Here is an 18804-nt window from a genome sequence, read left to right on the forward strand (position 1 = left end):
GCTGTTAGTGAGATGAAAGAGAATCGATTTATTTTATCTTTGCATTCTAAAATACTTTGAAATCTGTCATTTCCATGACCATTGCAGAATAAATTCCTCATCTTTTCTGACTGTGATGGTTTCAATACTCGCGACGTAGCCTATAGGCCAACAACAAGTTAGGATAGGCTACCATTTGTTTCTTTTAATTGGACTCACATCACAGTGGTAAATAGAAAAGCTACCGGTATGTTTAAGTATTTTGCCCAATGCAAGCCAATCCGAAGTGCTAGAACAGACGGTTCACCTTTTTTTTTTTTTACCTTTGTAGACTCCGTCTGAATAGCCAACTGTGACGTAAAATTCATCGAGTAGCCTAGGCATCTCATTTACACACTACATATATCATAACCATTGCAGAATAAATTCCTCACCTTTTCTGACCATGAAGTAGTACAACAAATGACCATGCGCATCTCTAATTTAATTGGGCCTATTAGATATTCTAATTTAATGTTTTTGCTCCATGCATCCGAAAGGGAGCGCGGTTTATAACATACAGGTGAACAGACCGTTGATCTTTTGCATTGAAAAGCGATCTGTTTCCAGGTCAAAAATTCATTCGTTTTTAGAAATGGTCAGAAGGCCCACAGCAAATGTCTTGGCCTAATTCCAATCCCTCCAAAGTATACAGCAAATGTCTTGGCCTAATTCCAATACTTCCAAAGTATACAGCAAATGTCTTGGCCTAATTCCAATACTTCCTAAGTATACAGCAAAAAGGGCGTTATTGTCACCATACAAGGTGAATGATGGGCATTATTCTGGCGGAGTTTAAATGCTCGTTCACACTTGTACAGTTTTACGACAGGTCTGTTTTATAACGGGAAACATGCATAAATATTTCATTTTTTAAAATTGCATTTTTGTATATTTTTTACAATTACAATTGTCTTAAACCACCACCGCATTTCAAAACTGTCAAACAAGTCAGTTGGTTGGTTTGGCTGGCTAGCTAATTAGCAGCTGGCTAGCTGGATGTTTTGAGTTCAAGGTTGACCGGAGAAGCCTAAAGCAAGAGCCAAGAGAGGACACCTGAGATGACAGAGGACGAGCGCAGATGCTCGGTAGTACTACAAGGTTACTTTGGACAATTGTCGACGTACAGTGAGCCTAGCTACCCGGCTACAGAGACCAGTCATCATTGATCCGGGTCCAGACCTGTCTGACCCTGTCCCTGACCAAGGCTCCTGAGTCTTTTAACTGGCTGTGACCGACTGATGCCACCTCCCTCCACACAGACATGTATCACACCATGTCACATGATTCATTTGTTTATTTAATTATTGTTTATTTATTCACATCAGCTCTTAGCTGACAATGTTGTACACCTTGACGATAAACTAAACCTTAATGTAGCATTCATGAAGCCTTCAAAACACTCTTGTCATAGGAAACACACAATTCTCTTGACATTACACCTCAGCTCTAACAACCCTTTAACACCTCCCAGTATGGCAGAGCTGTACAATGCTACAGTGGTACCTCCCTCCCTCTCAGGTGACCTGTTCTGTATTGAGGTAAATACCAAAGGGCAGTGGCTCTATATTGGACTCTGTCTCAGGTGTACCAGCTCACCTGTCAGCTAGCGTTCCCACAACTGCAGAGGGCTAATGCATGTTTGATAAGGCCAGTGTGATACACACACACACACTCAGGTCTGCAGTCGCCCGCCCAGCCCTAACTCATGCATTAGCAATGAGACAGGGTCACACTCCATGGCACGGGGATGAGTCCCCATAACATCAGTAACACAACTCAGAACAGCAGAGGGAAGAGTCCCCACAGCACCAGTAATACAACTCAGAACAGCAGAGGGAAGAGTCCCCTCAGCACCAGTAATACAACGCAGAACAGCAGAGGGAAGAGTCCCCACAGCACCAGTAATACAACTCAGAACAGCAGAGGGAAGAGTCCCCACAGCACCAGTAACACAACTCAGAACAGCAGAGGGAAGAGTCCCCTCAGCACCAGTAATACAACGCAGAACAGCAGAGGGAAGAGTCCCCACAGCACCAGTAATACAACGCAGAACAGCAGACGGAAGAGTCCCCACAGCACCAGTAACACAACTCAGAACAGCAGAGCGAAGGGTCCCCTTAACACCAGTAATACAACGCAGAACAGCAGAGGGAAGAGTCCCCACAGCACCAGTAATACAACGCAGAACAGCAGAGGGAAGAGTCCCCACAGCACCAGTAATACAACTCAGAACAGCAGAGGGAAGAGTCCCCACAGCACCAGTAATACAACTCAGAACAGCAGAGCGAAGAGTCCCCTTAACACCAGTAATACAACGCAGAACAGCAGAGGGAAGAGTCCCCACAGCACCAGTAATACAACGCAGAACAGCAGACGGAAGAGTCCCCACAGCACCAGTAATACAACGCAGAACAGCAGAGGGAAGAGTCCCCACAGCACCAGTAATACAACGCAGAACAGCAGACGGAAGAGTCCCCACAGCACCAGTAATACAACTCAGAACAGCAGAGGGAAGAGTCCCCTCAGCACCAGTAATACAACGCAGAACAGCAGAGGGAAGAGTCCCCACAGCACCAGTAATACAACGCAGAACAGCAGAGGGAAGAGTCCCCACAGCACCAGTAATACAACGCAGAACAGCAGAGGGAAGAGTCCCCACAGCACCAGTAATACAACGCAGAACAGCAGAGGGAAGAGTCCCCACAGCACCAGTAATACAACGCAGAACAGCAGAGGGAAGAGTCCCCACAGCACCAGTAATACAACGCAGAACAGCAGACGGAAGAGTCCCCACAGCACCAGTAACACAACTCAGAACAGCAGAGGGAAGAGTCCCCACAGCACCAGTAATACAACTCAGAACAGCAGAGGGAAGAGTCCCCACAGCACCAGTAACACAACTCAGAACAGCAGAGGGAAGAGTCCCCACAGCACCAGTAACACAACTCAGAACAGCAGAGGGAAGAGTCCCCACAGCACTACAGATACATGGTTAGACATGATCACTGACTGGATAACAATGCAGTGACTGCAGTCTTCACTTACTGCTACCTGCGTCCCACACATCAGATTAACCGTGATGTCATGACATCAAAGTGATGGCCTTTAGAATAACCTATTAGCCTGCTGAATGAAGTGGTTAATGCCATCACTGTGCATTTGAATGGCTTCCTGAATCTTATTTATTCAACCTATATTCATCCAGGCAAGTCGGTTAAAGATGCGCTATGCAGATAACGCTCCGCCATTTCCTGGTTGCTAAAATTCCCAAATTTGCCTAATTTCAATTTATGTGACAAAAATAAAGTGTAATGTAGAGTCTTTGTACCATCTAAACCGCTGTGAAATATATTTTCTAAAACCAAAAATATAGTATTTTCAGCTGTTTTGAAGCTGCTGTACAGAAGTTAAAGACTAAATTTAAATCCGGGAAGCATAGAACACGTCTACCGCTTCTTAGACTTTGATGCGAATGACCAATCTATAAATTGCATTTCTATGTGAATTTGGCCAGGCCGCCTAAAAAGTTTTACATATTGCAGCTTTAAGAACTAATTATCACTTACCATGACAACCTGACAAGTATTGGGTTGGTTGATGATTTTTGAGTGTGCAGTAGGTTGTTGTTGGAGTGGATAGGAGTTTTATCGAGAACACGCTAGGTAAGGCAGTACTATCAGTTACTCTCACTGTTGTCTAGGTGTCGTAGTGAGCTCATAGTCTATGGGCTTTCTATTGTCACTGGGCCATTCATTGGTGAAGCACTGTCCTGGATATGAAAATTAAACTGATCCTTATTATAGCCCCTCTCTTTCTCACTCTGACCCAGATTAACACACACACACTGACAGGCAGGTGGGAGTCTTTGAGCCTGTATACCGCAAGCTATCTATCTTAGTTTGTGGATATGGAGCTGCAGATTGTTCCTCGTTTAGACCAAGGTCTCGCATCGTGTTCCCAGAGGACTGCTAGGTAAATGGAGGTTCCTCTCTCTCTCTCTCTCTCTCTCTCTCTCTCTCTCTCTCTCTCTGGATCTTTCCCTCTCAGGAACCTGCTGCATATCTGTTGTTTACTTGGAAAAAGCAAAGTGACTCCATCTGGTGTTTTCAGTATCTCAGCAAGCGAACACTTTCCCCTTCATCGTTATCATGTGCACAAGATCTGGGGTGTGTTCATTCAACAAGTGTTTCTTATTGGACAAGTTCAGGCCGTCCTGACATGTTTCAGTCCGCCTTCTGATGTTTGGTGCCTAATGAATGCCACCCTGATCGTTTCTGTTTCTCCACTTAGTTCAGTTTAGTCTCTGCATTCACCCTCGTACTGTAGAGTTGTGGGCATCTGGCTCGTCCCAAACGGCACTATAGCAGTTTTCCCCAACTCCAGTCCTCCAGTACCCCAAACAGCACACATTTGTGTTGTAGTCGCCCAGACAAACTCACCTGATTCAACTCATTTTGAGGGCTGGATGATTAGTTGACAAGTTGAATCAGATGTGGTTGGACGGTGCTACAGCAGAAATGTGTGCTGTTGAGAGGACTGGAGTAGGGAAACACTCCCCTACACCACTACCTTTGACCAGAGCCCTATGGGGCCTGTTCAAAAGTAGTGCACTAAAAGGGGAATAGGGTGCCATTGGGATGCACTCTATGGCCTTTCTAACATTGCTTAAACTTCAACAGAGCTATTGTTTGTAGCTTTTCAATACTACAGAGACCAACTTGTGTCTTTATTTACCCTTGGTTATGAGTATCAAAGCCAATTTCATTAATTACGGACAATATTTCATCCTAAGATGGTTGACCTCATTGGTTTAAATGGCAACAGATTCTTAACGCCATATTAATGACTTTTAGTAGAAACTAGGACGGATTTCTGCGTATTGTAATGCCACCTACTGTATGAACGGCAGGGTATCAGTTGTTTGAAAATCCTTCCAAGATAAAAAGTTTTTGAATTTGGGATTCAAGCATTACATGAGTTTCCACATCATAACTAATTAGGTTATGTTGGTTTACTGTGTGCTTTTGTTGAAATGTTTTGTGTTGTGGTGTAATATCCAGTTTAATCACTTCCTATGGTTGACCAACAGAGGGCAGCAGAGGTCTCGCTGTCTTTCTGTCTGTTTCTCTGTCTTTCTGTCTCTGTTTCTCTGTCTTTCTGTCTCTGTTTCTCTGTCTTTCTGTCTGTTTCTCTGTCTTTCTGTCTGTTTCTCTGTCTTTCTGTCTCTGTTTCTCTGTCTTTCTGTCTCTGTTTCTCTGTCTTTCTGTCTCTGTTTCTCTGTCTTTCTGTCTCTGTTTCTCTGTCTTTCTGTCTCTGTTTTATGATACTGTTGTGTTAATATCGTAGACACTGTCAAATAAAGTATTTTCAACATAATAACTGTGATATTGATGCCTGTGTTTCCTTGTCGTTGTGTTTTCCAGAGGTTTTCAGTAGAGGAGCTCTGAAGAGTATGGACTCCACTCCAGTGACTGAACTAAAGGGTCAGTTGAAGGGGCCTTAGAATGGGACCACTCCTCACTTCCTCACTTGTCCAAAAGTGCACTTCAATATCTACCTCTCAGTGACTCCTAGGCCTATAGGGACTGCTGACTACTTATCACTGGTATTGCGCTGATCTGAGTCAGCTTTAATCAATGAAACACCTTGCTCAGTAGACGTCTGCCTACATAGGTAAACAGTTGTAAGCATGGAGTTCTCCGTGGTTTGACTTTGTTTTGAGGTCTTTAGCAGTTAGCGACATCAGCTTTCCCCACGCACTCCCGGAGACCAGAGATGAGTGTGTCTCAGCCCGGGGAACGCGTCCCCGTCGGGGGCATGAATGGCTCCGGACTGAGGCTCCCCCTCCTCCGCACCGGTGACCAAAATGGCAATGCTTTCCCTGTCTCCTCTTCCTCCTCCTCTTCCTCTCCAGACTCCCTGCAGAGTCTGAGCAGCCTGGACGTCGACATGGAATGCGTTATGTCGACCCAAATCAAAATGGCCGCTGTCTCACCCGCTGCGGAACTGCCTCAGACTGAGTTCTCTGAATCCAACGACAACTCGGTGTCTGTCTACCTGGACGCTGATGAGGACTCCTGGAACGACAACCTGACCCTCGCCATGAGCATTGCTGGGATACGGGAGCATAGAAACGGTAGCCAAGGCGATCTCCATGACAACGTTAACAGTGTGGCGAGCAACAGCGGTGGGAGAAGGGGCTCTTCCCCGGACTCGGCGGCCACGGAGATCCCAGGTGACGAGGATGATGAGGAAGGGTTTTTCCTGTCGGTGAGCTCGGACATGGTGATGAGGAGAATCAGCCTGATCGACTCGGAGCGGCTCCCCAGCAGTGGGGTGTCCATCCTGGAGGACTCGGACACGGCCTCCCCCTCCACCACGGCTCCCATCCAGGCTCCACTCTCCGCCCCATTGCCTGACCTCTGTAAGGGCCTTGAAGGGAGGAAGAGTCCTCATGCTGGGTCCATCACCATGGAACTCCAGAACCTCCAGACCGGGGCTAGCAGCTCACCGGGTCTGCCCGATAGAGAGGCACTTCAGGTGGGGGTGGATCTGCCCGAGGAGGCCTGCACTCTGGATATTCTCCCCATGGTGGAGGCAGCGGACACCGAGCCTATTGTGGCACTAGAGGTTCTTCTCAGTGAGACTATAGTGTCTCCAGATTCTGAATGCTTCACTGTAGTCTCCCAGACCTCCACCTCAGTACAAGTCTCCAAGGGTGTGGATTTGGCAGTGTCCCCCTTTACCGTTCCCCAGTCTCCAAACAAAGGGTCCAAAGGTGCGAGCCCCGTCTTCCGAAAGACCAAGGAACACTCGTGTGCAACTCGGGTCAAACCGAACGCCGCCATCGCCAAGACAGCGGTCACCACGACATCCAAACCTGGTAGGACCGACGTCAAGAGGTTCCCCAAACCTGACCTGAAGAACGTCAAGTCTAAGGTCATGTCCAGGCCCGCCTCTACAACCAGAACAGCCAATCAGACGCAGGGAAAAACTGCTCCGGCCAATGAAAAGAAAGCCCCAGACGGAGTCAAAAGGCAAAGGTCATCTTTGGGTCAAACTAAAGTAGCTTCGCTGAAGCCGAGCCCCAAACCCAGACCCAATCAAAACCCAGAGCCCAGAGTCTCTAACCAATCTGAGAAGAGGAGGAAGGGCACTTTAGTCAATGGCATTCGCTCCACCTCCAGCAGCTCTCTGGGTTCAGAGTTGGCTGTGGATGGGCACCGTTGGACGCCTGGGGAGGGTCTCCTAAATGGAGAAGAGGGTACTACAGGAGTGTGCACTACAGGAGTGTGCACTACAGGAGTGTGCACTACAGGAGTGTGCACTACAGATGACACTACAGAGGGAGCAGGGGGTGAGACACCTGTAGAACAAAGGAGAAGAAATGGCACAGTAAGTAGCCCACTGTGTGTGTGTGTGGGGGGGGTGTTTGTTCTATTACGGCCATGTTTAAATAGTTTGGTCAAATCTTTCCTTCGTTCCTCCCTCTCTTCCTTGAAAGAATCACTGATCTGCATTTCACATGATATAACCAATACACACCAGACTGCCCTCACCCAATTCAACTTGGCCAGATCAGTGACTTCCTCAAGAAGTCTTTTTAGTATCCACAACAGGGGCTGTTAGTGAACTGACTGAGATTTCCAGTCACCAGGAACATACTTTATCAGGATGATATGACGCATGTATAGAACAAGCCCAAGGCTGGTTTCATCTCTAAACGGTGGGAGCAGTGGTTTTAGGTGAGGGAGTGGCAGTGGTTTGTTGTTGGTATTTTGCTTTTAAATCCATTGACAGGTTTCAACTCTTCCTGTGTTTGTGAGTGGCGTGATTGAGTAGTTCCTCAGGCAAGTCTGGCTGCGAGCATGTCATCACATGATTTAACTATGTTGTTAGTCAGGCTTAAGTAATCCTTGGCTAAAGGAGAGCTTTGGGTTTAAATGTCAACTGTATCATTCACTGCAGTATAATGCTGAACATTGAACCCCAATCAGTGTTGGGGTTCTGTTGAATGACAGCATGAGTCAAATCATTTTTTGTGTGGAATGTCTTGACATCTGCGGGTGTGTGTGACACGTCGGTTGTTGAATGTTCCGCCACATTCTATTCTCAGTTTGAAACAGTCCTCAGAACAGATTTGTTGCTCAGACACTTCTCATATGAAGGCAAAAGCCATTTGTCAAACTGTTCTGAATAGCGTAAGAATAGTCTGAACATTTATAGTAGTCAAGTCTTTTCTTTGAAAACTCGCCTGCAAACTCACTCCATATGTGCCCTGTGTTTACAGAAAGAGGGGAGGAAAGAGGGGGAGGGAATAAAGAGGGAGGGAATAAAGAGGGAGAGAAACTGGTCCCAGCAGTGAATCCCAGAGGGAATGTAGTACAATAGCAACTTTTTTACCTCAGAGTTCCAGCCTACTCCTATTTCCTCTCTCTCTCTCTCCTCCCCCTCCTTCTCACTCCTCCTGCCTGTGTGCTTCTACTTCCACATTTCTGCCTACGACTCTGGAATGGCCAACACCATGGTCTCGGTGCGCAGCTCCGAGCTGGGCCCCATGGGCTGGGACGCGGTAACTAAACGACAGCTCTTTCTGCAGAAGGTCTCCTCCAAGCTGGGGCCCTCATCGGTCAGACAGCTGCCCCAGGTCAAGGGCAGGGGGACCGGGGGAGCGAGCAACACCGGGGGACCCTCCCTGTCTCCCACCTCTCCAGCTCCAGTAGGAGGGAGTTTTGGCTCCAGGCTGCCCCCTCCGGCTCCTCCTACGACGGGGAAGGACGGCCAGACCACTGGGAGTGTGTCTCCACCGAGAGGACGACCAAGTCCGACAGCTGGTGACTACACACACACACACACACACACACACACACACACACACACACACACACACACACACACACACACACACACACACATCTTTCTGTGTGTCAGCAACTTGATAAAGTGTATAAATGACAAAGTGTAGAAAAGACATTGCTGTGTGTGTAGAGACTTGAAACTGTGTGTGTGTGTGTGTGTGTGAGCGCGTGTGAGTGAATATGTGTGTGAGTGAGGTGTAGTGGAATGTGAAAGGCATTCTCAGCTCTGCATTGTCAGCCTGCTCATTTCCTGCTGCTGCTGCAGAGATGAGGGCACTTAAACACACACTCTGGATGGGGTAAACAAGACACACACTCGTACGCATCACACACACGCACGCTCCATATGCACACACACACACACACACACACACTCAATACAGATCAGAACAAGACAATCAGACAGAAACAAACACATGGAGCAACAGAGAGATTGTGTGTGTGGACGTGTTTAACCAGAAGTTCCCACAAGAATGGTAAACAAACAAAAATTTGACTGACTGCGGATATTTTGTTGGTCCCCACAAGGTCAAATGCTATTTCTATGGGGTTTAGGTTAGAATTAGAGGTTGACTGATTAATCGGCTGATTTCAAGGTTTCATAACAATCGGTAATTGTCATTTTTGGACGCATATTTAGTTAAAATAAATTAATGTTAGCAGGCAATATTAACTAGGGAAATTGACACTTCTCTTGCGTTCTGTGCAAGCAGAGTCAGGGTATATGCAGCAGTTTGGGCCGCCTGGCTCGTTGTGAACTGTGTGAAGACCATTTATTCCTAACAAAGACCTTAATTAATTTGCCAGAATTGTACATAATTAGGACATAACATTGAAGGTTGTGCAATGTAACAGCAATATTTAGACTTTTTGATGCCACCCGTTAGATAAAATACAGAACGGTTCCGTATTTCACTGAAAGAATAAACGTTTTGTTTTCGAAATGATAGTTTCCGGATTTGACCATATTAATGACCAAAGGCTCGTATTTCTGTGTGTTTATTATATTATAATTAAGTCTATGATTTGATAGACTGCTCTGACTGAGCGGTGGTAGGCAGCAGCAGGCTTGTAAGCATTCATTCAAACAGCACTTTCCTGCGTTTGCCAGCAGCTCTTTGCAATGCTTGACGCACAGCGCTGTTTATGACTTCAAGCCTATCAACTCCTGAGATTAGGCTGGCAATACTATAGTGCCTATAAGAACATCCAATAGTCAAAGGTATATGAAATACATATGGTATAGAGAGAAATAGTCCTATAATTACTATAATAACTACAACCTAAAACTTCTTAAATGGAAATATTGAAGACTCATGTTAAAAGGAACCATAAGCTTTCATATGTTCTCATGTTCTGACCAAGGAACTTTAACATTTTTTACATGCACATATTGCACTTTTACTTTCTTCTCCAACACATTATTTAAACCAAAATGAACATGTTTCATTATTTATTTGAGTATTATTTATGTATTTTATTAAGTTAAAATAAAAGTGTTCATTCAGCATTGTTGAATGAGTAATTGTCATTATTACAAATATATATAATTAGTCCGATTTTAATCGGTATCGGCTTTTTTGGTCCTCCAATAATCGGTATCGGCGTTGAAAAATCATAATCAGTCGACCTCCGGTTAGAATTAAGTTTAGGGTTAGGAGCTATGGTTAGTTTTAGGGTTAGAAGCTAGTGTTAGGTTTAGGGTTAAGGTACGGGTTAGGGGTTAAGGAAAATAGGATTTTGAATGGGACTGAATTGTATGTCCCCCACAAGGTTAGCTGCGCAAGAGTGTGTGTGTCGATCTCCAGACTGTGTGTTTCTGCTTGGGTCTGTCTCAGTTCTGCGCAGAGTTACATAAGATAACTCTCTCTCTCTCTATTTTCATCTCTCTCTCATCATGTTCCCTCACCACACATCTTTTAAAAGCCATTTAAAATGGGAGACTGACTGACTGTGTGCTGTGCTTGTGACCATGCGTGTCTGCGGTCTAATTTTACTCTAACTTCCCTCTGTGTCCTCTCAGAGGAAGTCGAAAAGCATATGCAACCCTCTTGCTCTCTCCTTCTTCCTTCTTTCGGGTCCTCTCTTCCTTCTGCCAGAGTGGTTGGATCCAATGTTTGATTCTCTCAGTCCCCATACACACAAAAGGCTTTTCTTGTGTGGGGAAATTGAGACTACTGTTAGCGTGACGTGGGTCATTGGGAGTAAGTCCCAAATGCCACCCTATTCCCTATATAGTGCACTGCTTTTGACAAAAGCCATATGAGCCCTGGTAAAAAGTAGTCCACTACATAGGGAATAGGGTGTCTTTTGGGACGTAGTCTTTGATACGCGAGACATCAACATGTTGTCTTCCATCTAGTCTTCAGACGTAGAAAAAGTACGCCTTTCCTACGCACTTCTCAGTGTTTGGTAATCAGACGTAGAAAATGTACGCCTTTCCTACGCACTTCTCAGTGTTTGGTAATCAGACATACCTTATTCAGTCACGTAACGCACTCTGCATTTTCATTCAACGGGGTTTTCAGTACATGGGGTTTTCAGTACATGAGGTTTTCAGTACATGAGGTTTTCAGTACATGAGGTTTTCAGTACATGAGGTTTTCAGTACATGGGGTTTTCAGTACATGGGGTTTTCAGTACATGGGGTTTTCAGTACATGTGTCTTAAGCCATCCCTTTAAATACGCTGTATCTTTGATTTTAGAATTCTGTTGACCGACTCACTAGAATATATGGAGAGAACAGGTTCAGAAAATTAGGGATCAATGAAAGAAAGCCATCTAAATTAATGCATTTTCATCTCTGTTTTACATTTTGGTTATTCAGCAGACGCTTTTATCCAGAGTGACTTACAGGAGCAATTAGGGTTACGTGTCTTGCTCAAGGGCACATTGGCGGATTTTTCATGTAGTCGGGACGGGGATTCGAACCAGCGACCTTTCGGTTAATGGCCCAACGCTCTTAATCCCTGGGCTACCTGCCACCCTGTTTTAGCACCAATTGGCAGGTTTAAAAATAGTCTGATTTCGTCAGTTATTTAGGGTTAAGAAAGTATTTGAGTCATAAAACAGGTTTGGAGAGCCTTTAATCAAAAATACTGTGGTTTGATTCATCCTGAAAATTGCCACCTTCAGTTTGTCAACCCATGATAATGTTGCAAGATTAGTGTCCATTCAAATATAACAGGGAGAATAATGTACAATAGTAGGCTATACCCTCACCTATTATAACAGGGAGAATAATGTACAATAGTAGGCTATACCCTCACCTATTATAACAGGGAGAATAATGTACAATAGTAGGCTATACCCTCACCTATTATAACAGGGAGAATAATGTACAATAGTAGGCTATACCCTCACCTATTATAACAGGGAGAATAATGTACAATAGTAGGTTATACCCTCACCTATTATAACAGGGAGAATAATGTACAATAGTAGGCTATACCCTCACCTATTATAACAGGGAGAATAATGTACAATAGTAGGCTATACCCTCACCTATTATAACAGGGAGAATAATGTACAATAGTAGGCTATACCCTCACCTATTATAACAGGGAGAATAATGTACAATAGTAGGTTATACCCTCACCTATTATAACAGGGAGAATAATGTACAATAGTAGGCTATACCCTCACCTATTATAACAGGGAGAATAATGTACAATAGTAGGCTATACCCTCACCTATTATAACAGGGAGAAAAATGTACAATAGTAGGCTATACCCTCACCTATTATAACAGGGAGAATAATGTACAATAGTAGGCTATACCCTCACTTATTATAACAGGGAGAATAATGTACAATAGTAGGCTATACCCTCACCTATTATAACAGGGAGAATAATGTACAATAGTAGGCTATACCCTCACCTATTATAACAGGGAGAATAATGTACAATAGTAGGCTATACCCTCACTTATTATAACAGGGAGAATAATGTACAATAGTAGACTATACCCTCACCTATTATAACAGGGAGAATAATGTACAATAGTAGACTATACCCTCACCTATTATAACAGGGAGAATAATGTACAATAGTAGGCTATACCCTCACCTATTATAACAGGGAGAATAATGTACAATAGTAGGCTATACCCTCACCTATTATAACAGGGAGAATAATGTACAATAGTAGACTATACCCTCACCTATTATAACAGGGAGAATAATGTACAATAGTAGGCTATACCCTCACCTATTATAACAGGGAGAATAATGTACAATAGTAGGCTATACCCTCACCTATTATAACAGGGAGACTAATGTACAATAGTAGGTTATACCCTCACCTATTGCCTGCACTAACTATCAGGTTGTAACTGTTACGGCTTGGGCTGCACTCCGCTCCATAACAGTTTAGTTAGCCTACGTGTAAAAACAAATTAGATCAACTGATACTAATGATCCTCAGCAACCATACGGACGTGACAGCGTTTACAGAGGAGGAAAAGGAATGTGAAGGAAACAATGGAATGATAATATAGGCTATACCACCCGAAGGGAACTAACAGTACATTGGCGGTTGAATATGTGTGGTTATTAGTCCTACTGATAGTTGATACTGATAGTGGATAATATTTAACATGAAAGTCGGGGTGGCCTATAATTAAAACATTCGAGAGTAACCATCCCTCAAAGTTAATTAATTAATTAAAATACGGAATAATGCCAAAGCATTTCATAAACTTTACTGTGGGAAAGTTGATTTGTTGATAATGCTTCAGGTTGCTGCCAAATGACTGGTTTAACGTTTGTCTCCAGTGACTATAATGTAAAATGGATCTAAAACAAGTCTATTTACAATCCCCTGATCCAAACGGATGACTCATTTACCTAGCTCTTATCGATAGCTCTTATCAAGTTGTAAATGACAATGTATGGAGAATGGTGTTATTTCTGTCTGACAAAATAAATTAGTATTTTTCCACTTGAAACGGGTAGGTAGACCTGGTTTCCTTGCAGGTAAAGATGGTCAAATTATGAGGGAATTAAGTTGAGGTCAGAATACATCATATCTGTAGACACACCTCCTCCACACCTTCATTCATTATGAGGGAATTAAGTCAAGGTCAGAATACAGCATATCTGTAGACACACCTCCTCCACACCTTCATTCATTATGAGGGAATTAAGTCAAGGTCAGAATACAGCATATCTGTAGACACACCTCCTCCACACCTTCATTCAGTATGAGGGAATTAAGTCAAGGTCAGAATACATCATATCTGTAGACACACCTCCTCCACACCTTCATTCATTATGAGGGAATTAAGTCAAGGTCAGAATACATCATATCTGTAGACACGCCTCCTCCACACCTTCATTCATTCAAGCTCCAGACCCAATGAATAGCAGGTGAATAGAATGCTATTTTCATGCTTAGGTTTAAGGTCAATATATACATGGAGAGAAAAGTGCATAAAAAAAAGGGAATTGTGTTCCATTTACACACGCTTAACCCGGGTCGGGATTCCCCCACAACAGCCTGTCTGTCATTTAACTATTTGTTTCCATAACCGCTAGGCTGCAGTGTGTGATATGGGACAGTTGGGATTCGGGGGCGGATTGGATCTGAGGGTGTGTGTGTGTGTGGAAGAATGAATCTATCAGAAAACCAGATCTGCGTCTTGTCAGAAAAGGTCAAATTCTGAGCGGACAATAAGTTTCCTTGTTTCTGAAAAACGGTGCCAAATTTGACCCCGAACTCTGGCCATTTTGAAAAGGCGTCTTTGAGAAGCACATTCAGAGAAACCTTCTCCACCCAAATAAGAGTTCAAAGGCTGTCTGTTACTCATTCACCATCATTTGTTTCAAATCCAATCAAATGTTATTGGTCACAAATACGTGTTAAGCAGATGTTGTTGCGGGTGTAGCGAAATGCTTGTGTTTGTTTCTAGCTCCGACAGTGCAGTAATATCTAACAAGTAATATCTAACAAGTAATATCTAACAAGTAATATCTAACAATTTCGCAACAATACACAAAACGAAGTAAAGGAATGGAAATAAGAATATATTCGAATGTTAGAGCAGCATAGACTAAAATACAGTATATATACAGTGTATATACATATGAGATGAGTAATACCAAATATGTAAACATTATTAAAGTAACTAGTGTTCCATTTATGGCCAGTGATTTCAAGTCTATGTATATAGGCAGCAGCCTCTAATGTGCTAGTGATGGCTATTTAACAGTCTGATGACCTTGAGATAGAAGCTGTTTTTCAGTCTCTCAGTCCCAGCTTTGATGCACCTGTACTGACCTCACCTTCTGGATGATAACGGGGTGAACAGGCAGTGGCTCGGGTGGTTGATGTCCTTGATGATCTTTTTGTCCTTCCTATGGCATCAGGTGCTGTAGTTGTCCTGGAGGGAAGGTAGTGAGCCCCCGGTGATGCGTTGGGCAGACCGCACCACCCCCTGGAGTGCCCTGTGATTGCGGGCGGTGCAGTTCAAATCAAACTTTATTTGTCACATGCGGCGAATACAAGTGTAGAACTTACCGTGAAATGCTTCCTTACAAGCCCTTAACCAACAGTGCAGTTCAAGAGGAGTGAAGAAAATATTTACCAAATAAACTAAAGTAAAAAGTAGAAAAAAGTACAAATTAAAATAACACAATGTTGCCCTACACCACATTGTCTGTGTGGGTGGACCATTTCAGTTTGTCAGTGATGAGTACGCCCAGGAACTTGAATCTTTCCACCTTCTCCACTGTCGTCCTGTCGATGTGGATAGGGGCATGCTCCCTCTGCTGTTTCCTGAAGTCCACGATCATCTCCTTTGTTTTGTTGACGTTGAGTGAGAGGTTATTTTCCTGGCACCACACTCCCAGAGCCCTCACCGGTCTCGTCGTTGTTGGTAATCAAGCCCACTACTGTTGTGTCGTCTCCAAACTTGATGATTGCGTAGGAGGCGTGCTTTGACCTAATGTCTTATGTGGTTACTGAGGCAACATGCTTGTGTTCAAAACCATGCTTGTGCTTGTGTTCATTTTTTACCTTGTTGTAAACACTCACCGCAAGGTGAACACACAACTCCTAATGTTGCCTAGGTAACATAAACACGTATATGTGTATCTTCCTAAGACATTCAGGCAACCAACACACAGCTAGCTATAAGTTCTCAATTATACACGGAGTATACAAAACATTAGGCTCTTTCCATGACAGACTGACCAGGTGAATCCAGGTGAAAGCTATGATCCCTTATTGCTATCACTTGTTAAATCTACTTCAATCAGTGTAGATGAAGAAGGATTTCAAAGCCTTGAAACATGGATTGTGTATGTGTGCCATTCAGAGGGTGAATGGGCAAGACACAATATTTAAGTGCCTTTGAATGGGGTATGGTAGTAGGTGCCAGACGCACCGGTTTGTGTCAAGAACTGCAGCGCTGCTGGGTTTTTCACGCTCTAAAGTTTTCTCGTATGTACCAAGAATGGTCCATCACCCAAAGGACATCCAGCCAACTTCACACAACTGTGGAACGCTTAGGAGTCAACATGGGCCAGCATCTCTGTGGAACGCTTTCAACACCTTGTACTGTAGAGGACGAATCGAGGCTGTTCTGAGGGCGAAGGGGAGGGGTGCAACTCTATATTAGGAAGGTGTTCCTAGTGTTTGGTAACTGAGTGTATAATACAGTATGTATTTGCTGTCAAAGGGCTATTTTGGTGGTCCTGCAGTAACTAACACTGTACACAGGAGGTCTATTCAGTCATGTTACTGTACTATCCAACAGCTTGAGCTAGACATTTCCTGTACACACAGATCCAGGACCAGCTTGCCCTGCTCCAGTCCTAACCCTGACCATCATGATGGAAAACGTCAAACTGACCGCACAGTAGATCATTGTTATCCTACTACTAATCTCTACACAGCAGTGCTCTTCCTCTCTTTCCTGTCTCTGATGAGCAAAGCCGATGGTGACGAAACCCACAGGTCCACTCAGGGCGTTGTCCTGGATACACATGTACACATCCTTGAGTTTTGACACACACAAACAACGTCTCTGCTATTGTCTCTCTCACACTGTCTCTCTCACACACACACACACACACAGGGCAGTGGTGTGAAAAAGGAAGAGCCATAGGGCCTTGGGGAGGTGTTCCTACTGATAGTGAAGCATGTTTGATTAAGTATGGGGAAACATCTAAAGGAAAGGAGGAGGGAGGAGGAGGTGTTGTTAGTTCCCACCAAGCCCTCCCCTAAGCTGGAGAACAGCCCAGGGGTTACCAGACCTGGGTCAAGTTAAACTACAGTATTTGGCTCTGTGGGTCATGGACAGACATTGTACCAGACATTGGACAAATGAATATGTCAAAAAGTATTTGTGTTGTGCGTGTGATTCATCTTGTGTGGGCGCTAAATCCAAATGCAGCTCAAGTATCTGGAATAGCCTGTAAGATCCAGGGTCCTGTTCAATATCAGCTAGTAGAAACTATTTCAAACAGAGTGAAACAGGAAAGTACTTCATTAACTTGTACTGTAAGACTAAGAATTTAACCTTAACTAGTCACGTTGCCAAATGTGTTGTTACGTTGTGGCCCACTGAACATGACCCAGGTCTGAGGTGTAAGACTAGCCATGTATCCAGATAGTTCATATCATGTTATTATACAGTGCTGCTAGCGTCACTGCAGTTTATTATGTTCAGGAGACGCAGCCCAGTCACTACATGGTGCTCTGTTACAGTATTCAGCAACACTACAGGAACACTATAGGAACATAACCCCTCCCTCTGTGAAAGACCAACCCTGTTCTATTTCAGAACCTTTGACTAGAGGTCACAAACCTCATTCACCTCACACTGGAGCCAAATCTCTGCACCCTAACGTGTGTGTGTGTGTGTGTGTGTGTGTGTGTGTGTGTGTGTGTGTGTGTGTGTGTGTGTGTGAGAGAGAGAGCTTGTCTAAAACTTGCTGATATGTCTGTATATATCCATCAATGTCACCCTACAGTATGTCCACGTACTTTGCGCTGATATGGGCACTTCTCTATACGTCTCTGTATGTACTCAGTGCCAGAGGGGGTTCTCTCTCACTCCCTGTCTCTCTCCTCAGCTGTGTCACTAGATAAATAAATATGTATCTTCTAGTAGGGCATGTTTATACACACTCACACACACACACACACACACCCTGACTAGTGGTATATGTATTCTGCAGATGCTGAGGAAGCCTTGATCTTAAAGGCAAAACTGATCCTAAATCAGCATTCTTATAAATATACCCCTGATCTTTGTATTGATATGATACTGATATCTTATGTTAGAATTTTCAGTGTACTGACATATTGATATTATGGACATTGATTCATACTGATACAGACGTGAATACTTCTCCCAATACCTGAAACTGATGAACCCTGTTGGTCCTTTCCTACATTTCCCAGGTATCCCCAAGCCACGTGTCACAGACAGACCCTCTGGATTGCCTGGGCCTACTGTGGTGACCTCTAACCCAAAGCCATCCGTCAACCAGGGGTTAGGTGCTGCTCGCCCTTCGGCTGCTGCCGCCGCCGTGTCCAAACTGCCCGTGAAGAACCTACCCACAAGCCTTAGCTCCTCTTCTCTGGGCAGCGCCGCCAGCGAGAGTAACGGATCTTCAGCAGCCCTCAGCAAACGTGAGACTGACTGACTGTGTGTGTGTGTGTGTGTGTGTGTGTGTGAGACTGAGTGTGTGTGTGAGACTGTGTGTGTGTGAGACTGTGTGAGACTGACTGACTGTGTGTGTGTGTGTGTGAGACTGACTGACTGTGTGTGAGACTGACTGACTGTGTGTGTGTGTGTGTGTGAGACTGACTGACTGTGTGTGTGTGTGTGTGAGACTGACTGACTGTGTGTGTGTGTGTGAGACTGACTGACTGTGTGTGTGTGTGTGTGAGACTGACTGTGTGTGTGTGTGT

At 44.3% G+C, this 18804-nt stretch overlaps 1 protein-coding gene across 3 annotated transcripts in view; it reads left to right on the forward strand.

The window, feature by feature from the left end:
* Positions 1 to 18804, forward strand: part of LOC110497292 (microtubule-associated tumor suppressor 1 homolog A) — an 82492-nt gene that overhangs the window by 20291 nt on the left and 43397 nt on the right. For all 3 annotated transcript variants that reach the window (XM_036933882.1, XM_036933883.1, XM_036933881.1), the window contains 3 exons: positions 5445 to 7416; positions 8621 to 8855; positions 18292 to 18522. In XM_036933882.1, coding sequence (XP_036789777.1) covers positions 5797 to 7416; positions 8621 to 8855; positions 18292 to 18522 — 2086 coding nt within the window. In that variant the 5' untranslated portion in view covers positions 5445 to 5796. The remainder of the gene's footprint in view (positions 1 to 5444; positions 7417 to 8620; positions 8856 to 18291; positions 18523 to 18804) is intronic.

This window comes from Oncorhynchus mykiss, chromosome 10, assembly GCF_013265735.2.
Source record: "Oncorhynchus mykiss isolate Arlee chromosome 10, USDA_OmykA_1.1, whole genome shotgun sequence".
In the NCBI taxonomy this organism is placed as follows: domain Eukaryota; kingdom Metazoa; phylum Chordata; class Actinopteri; order Salmoniformes; family Salmonidae; genus Oncorhynchus; species Oncorhynchus mykiss.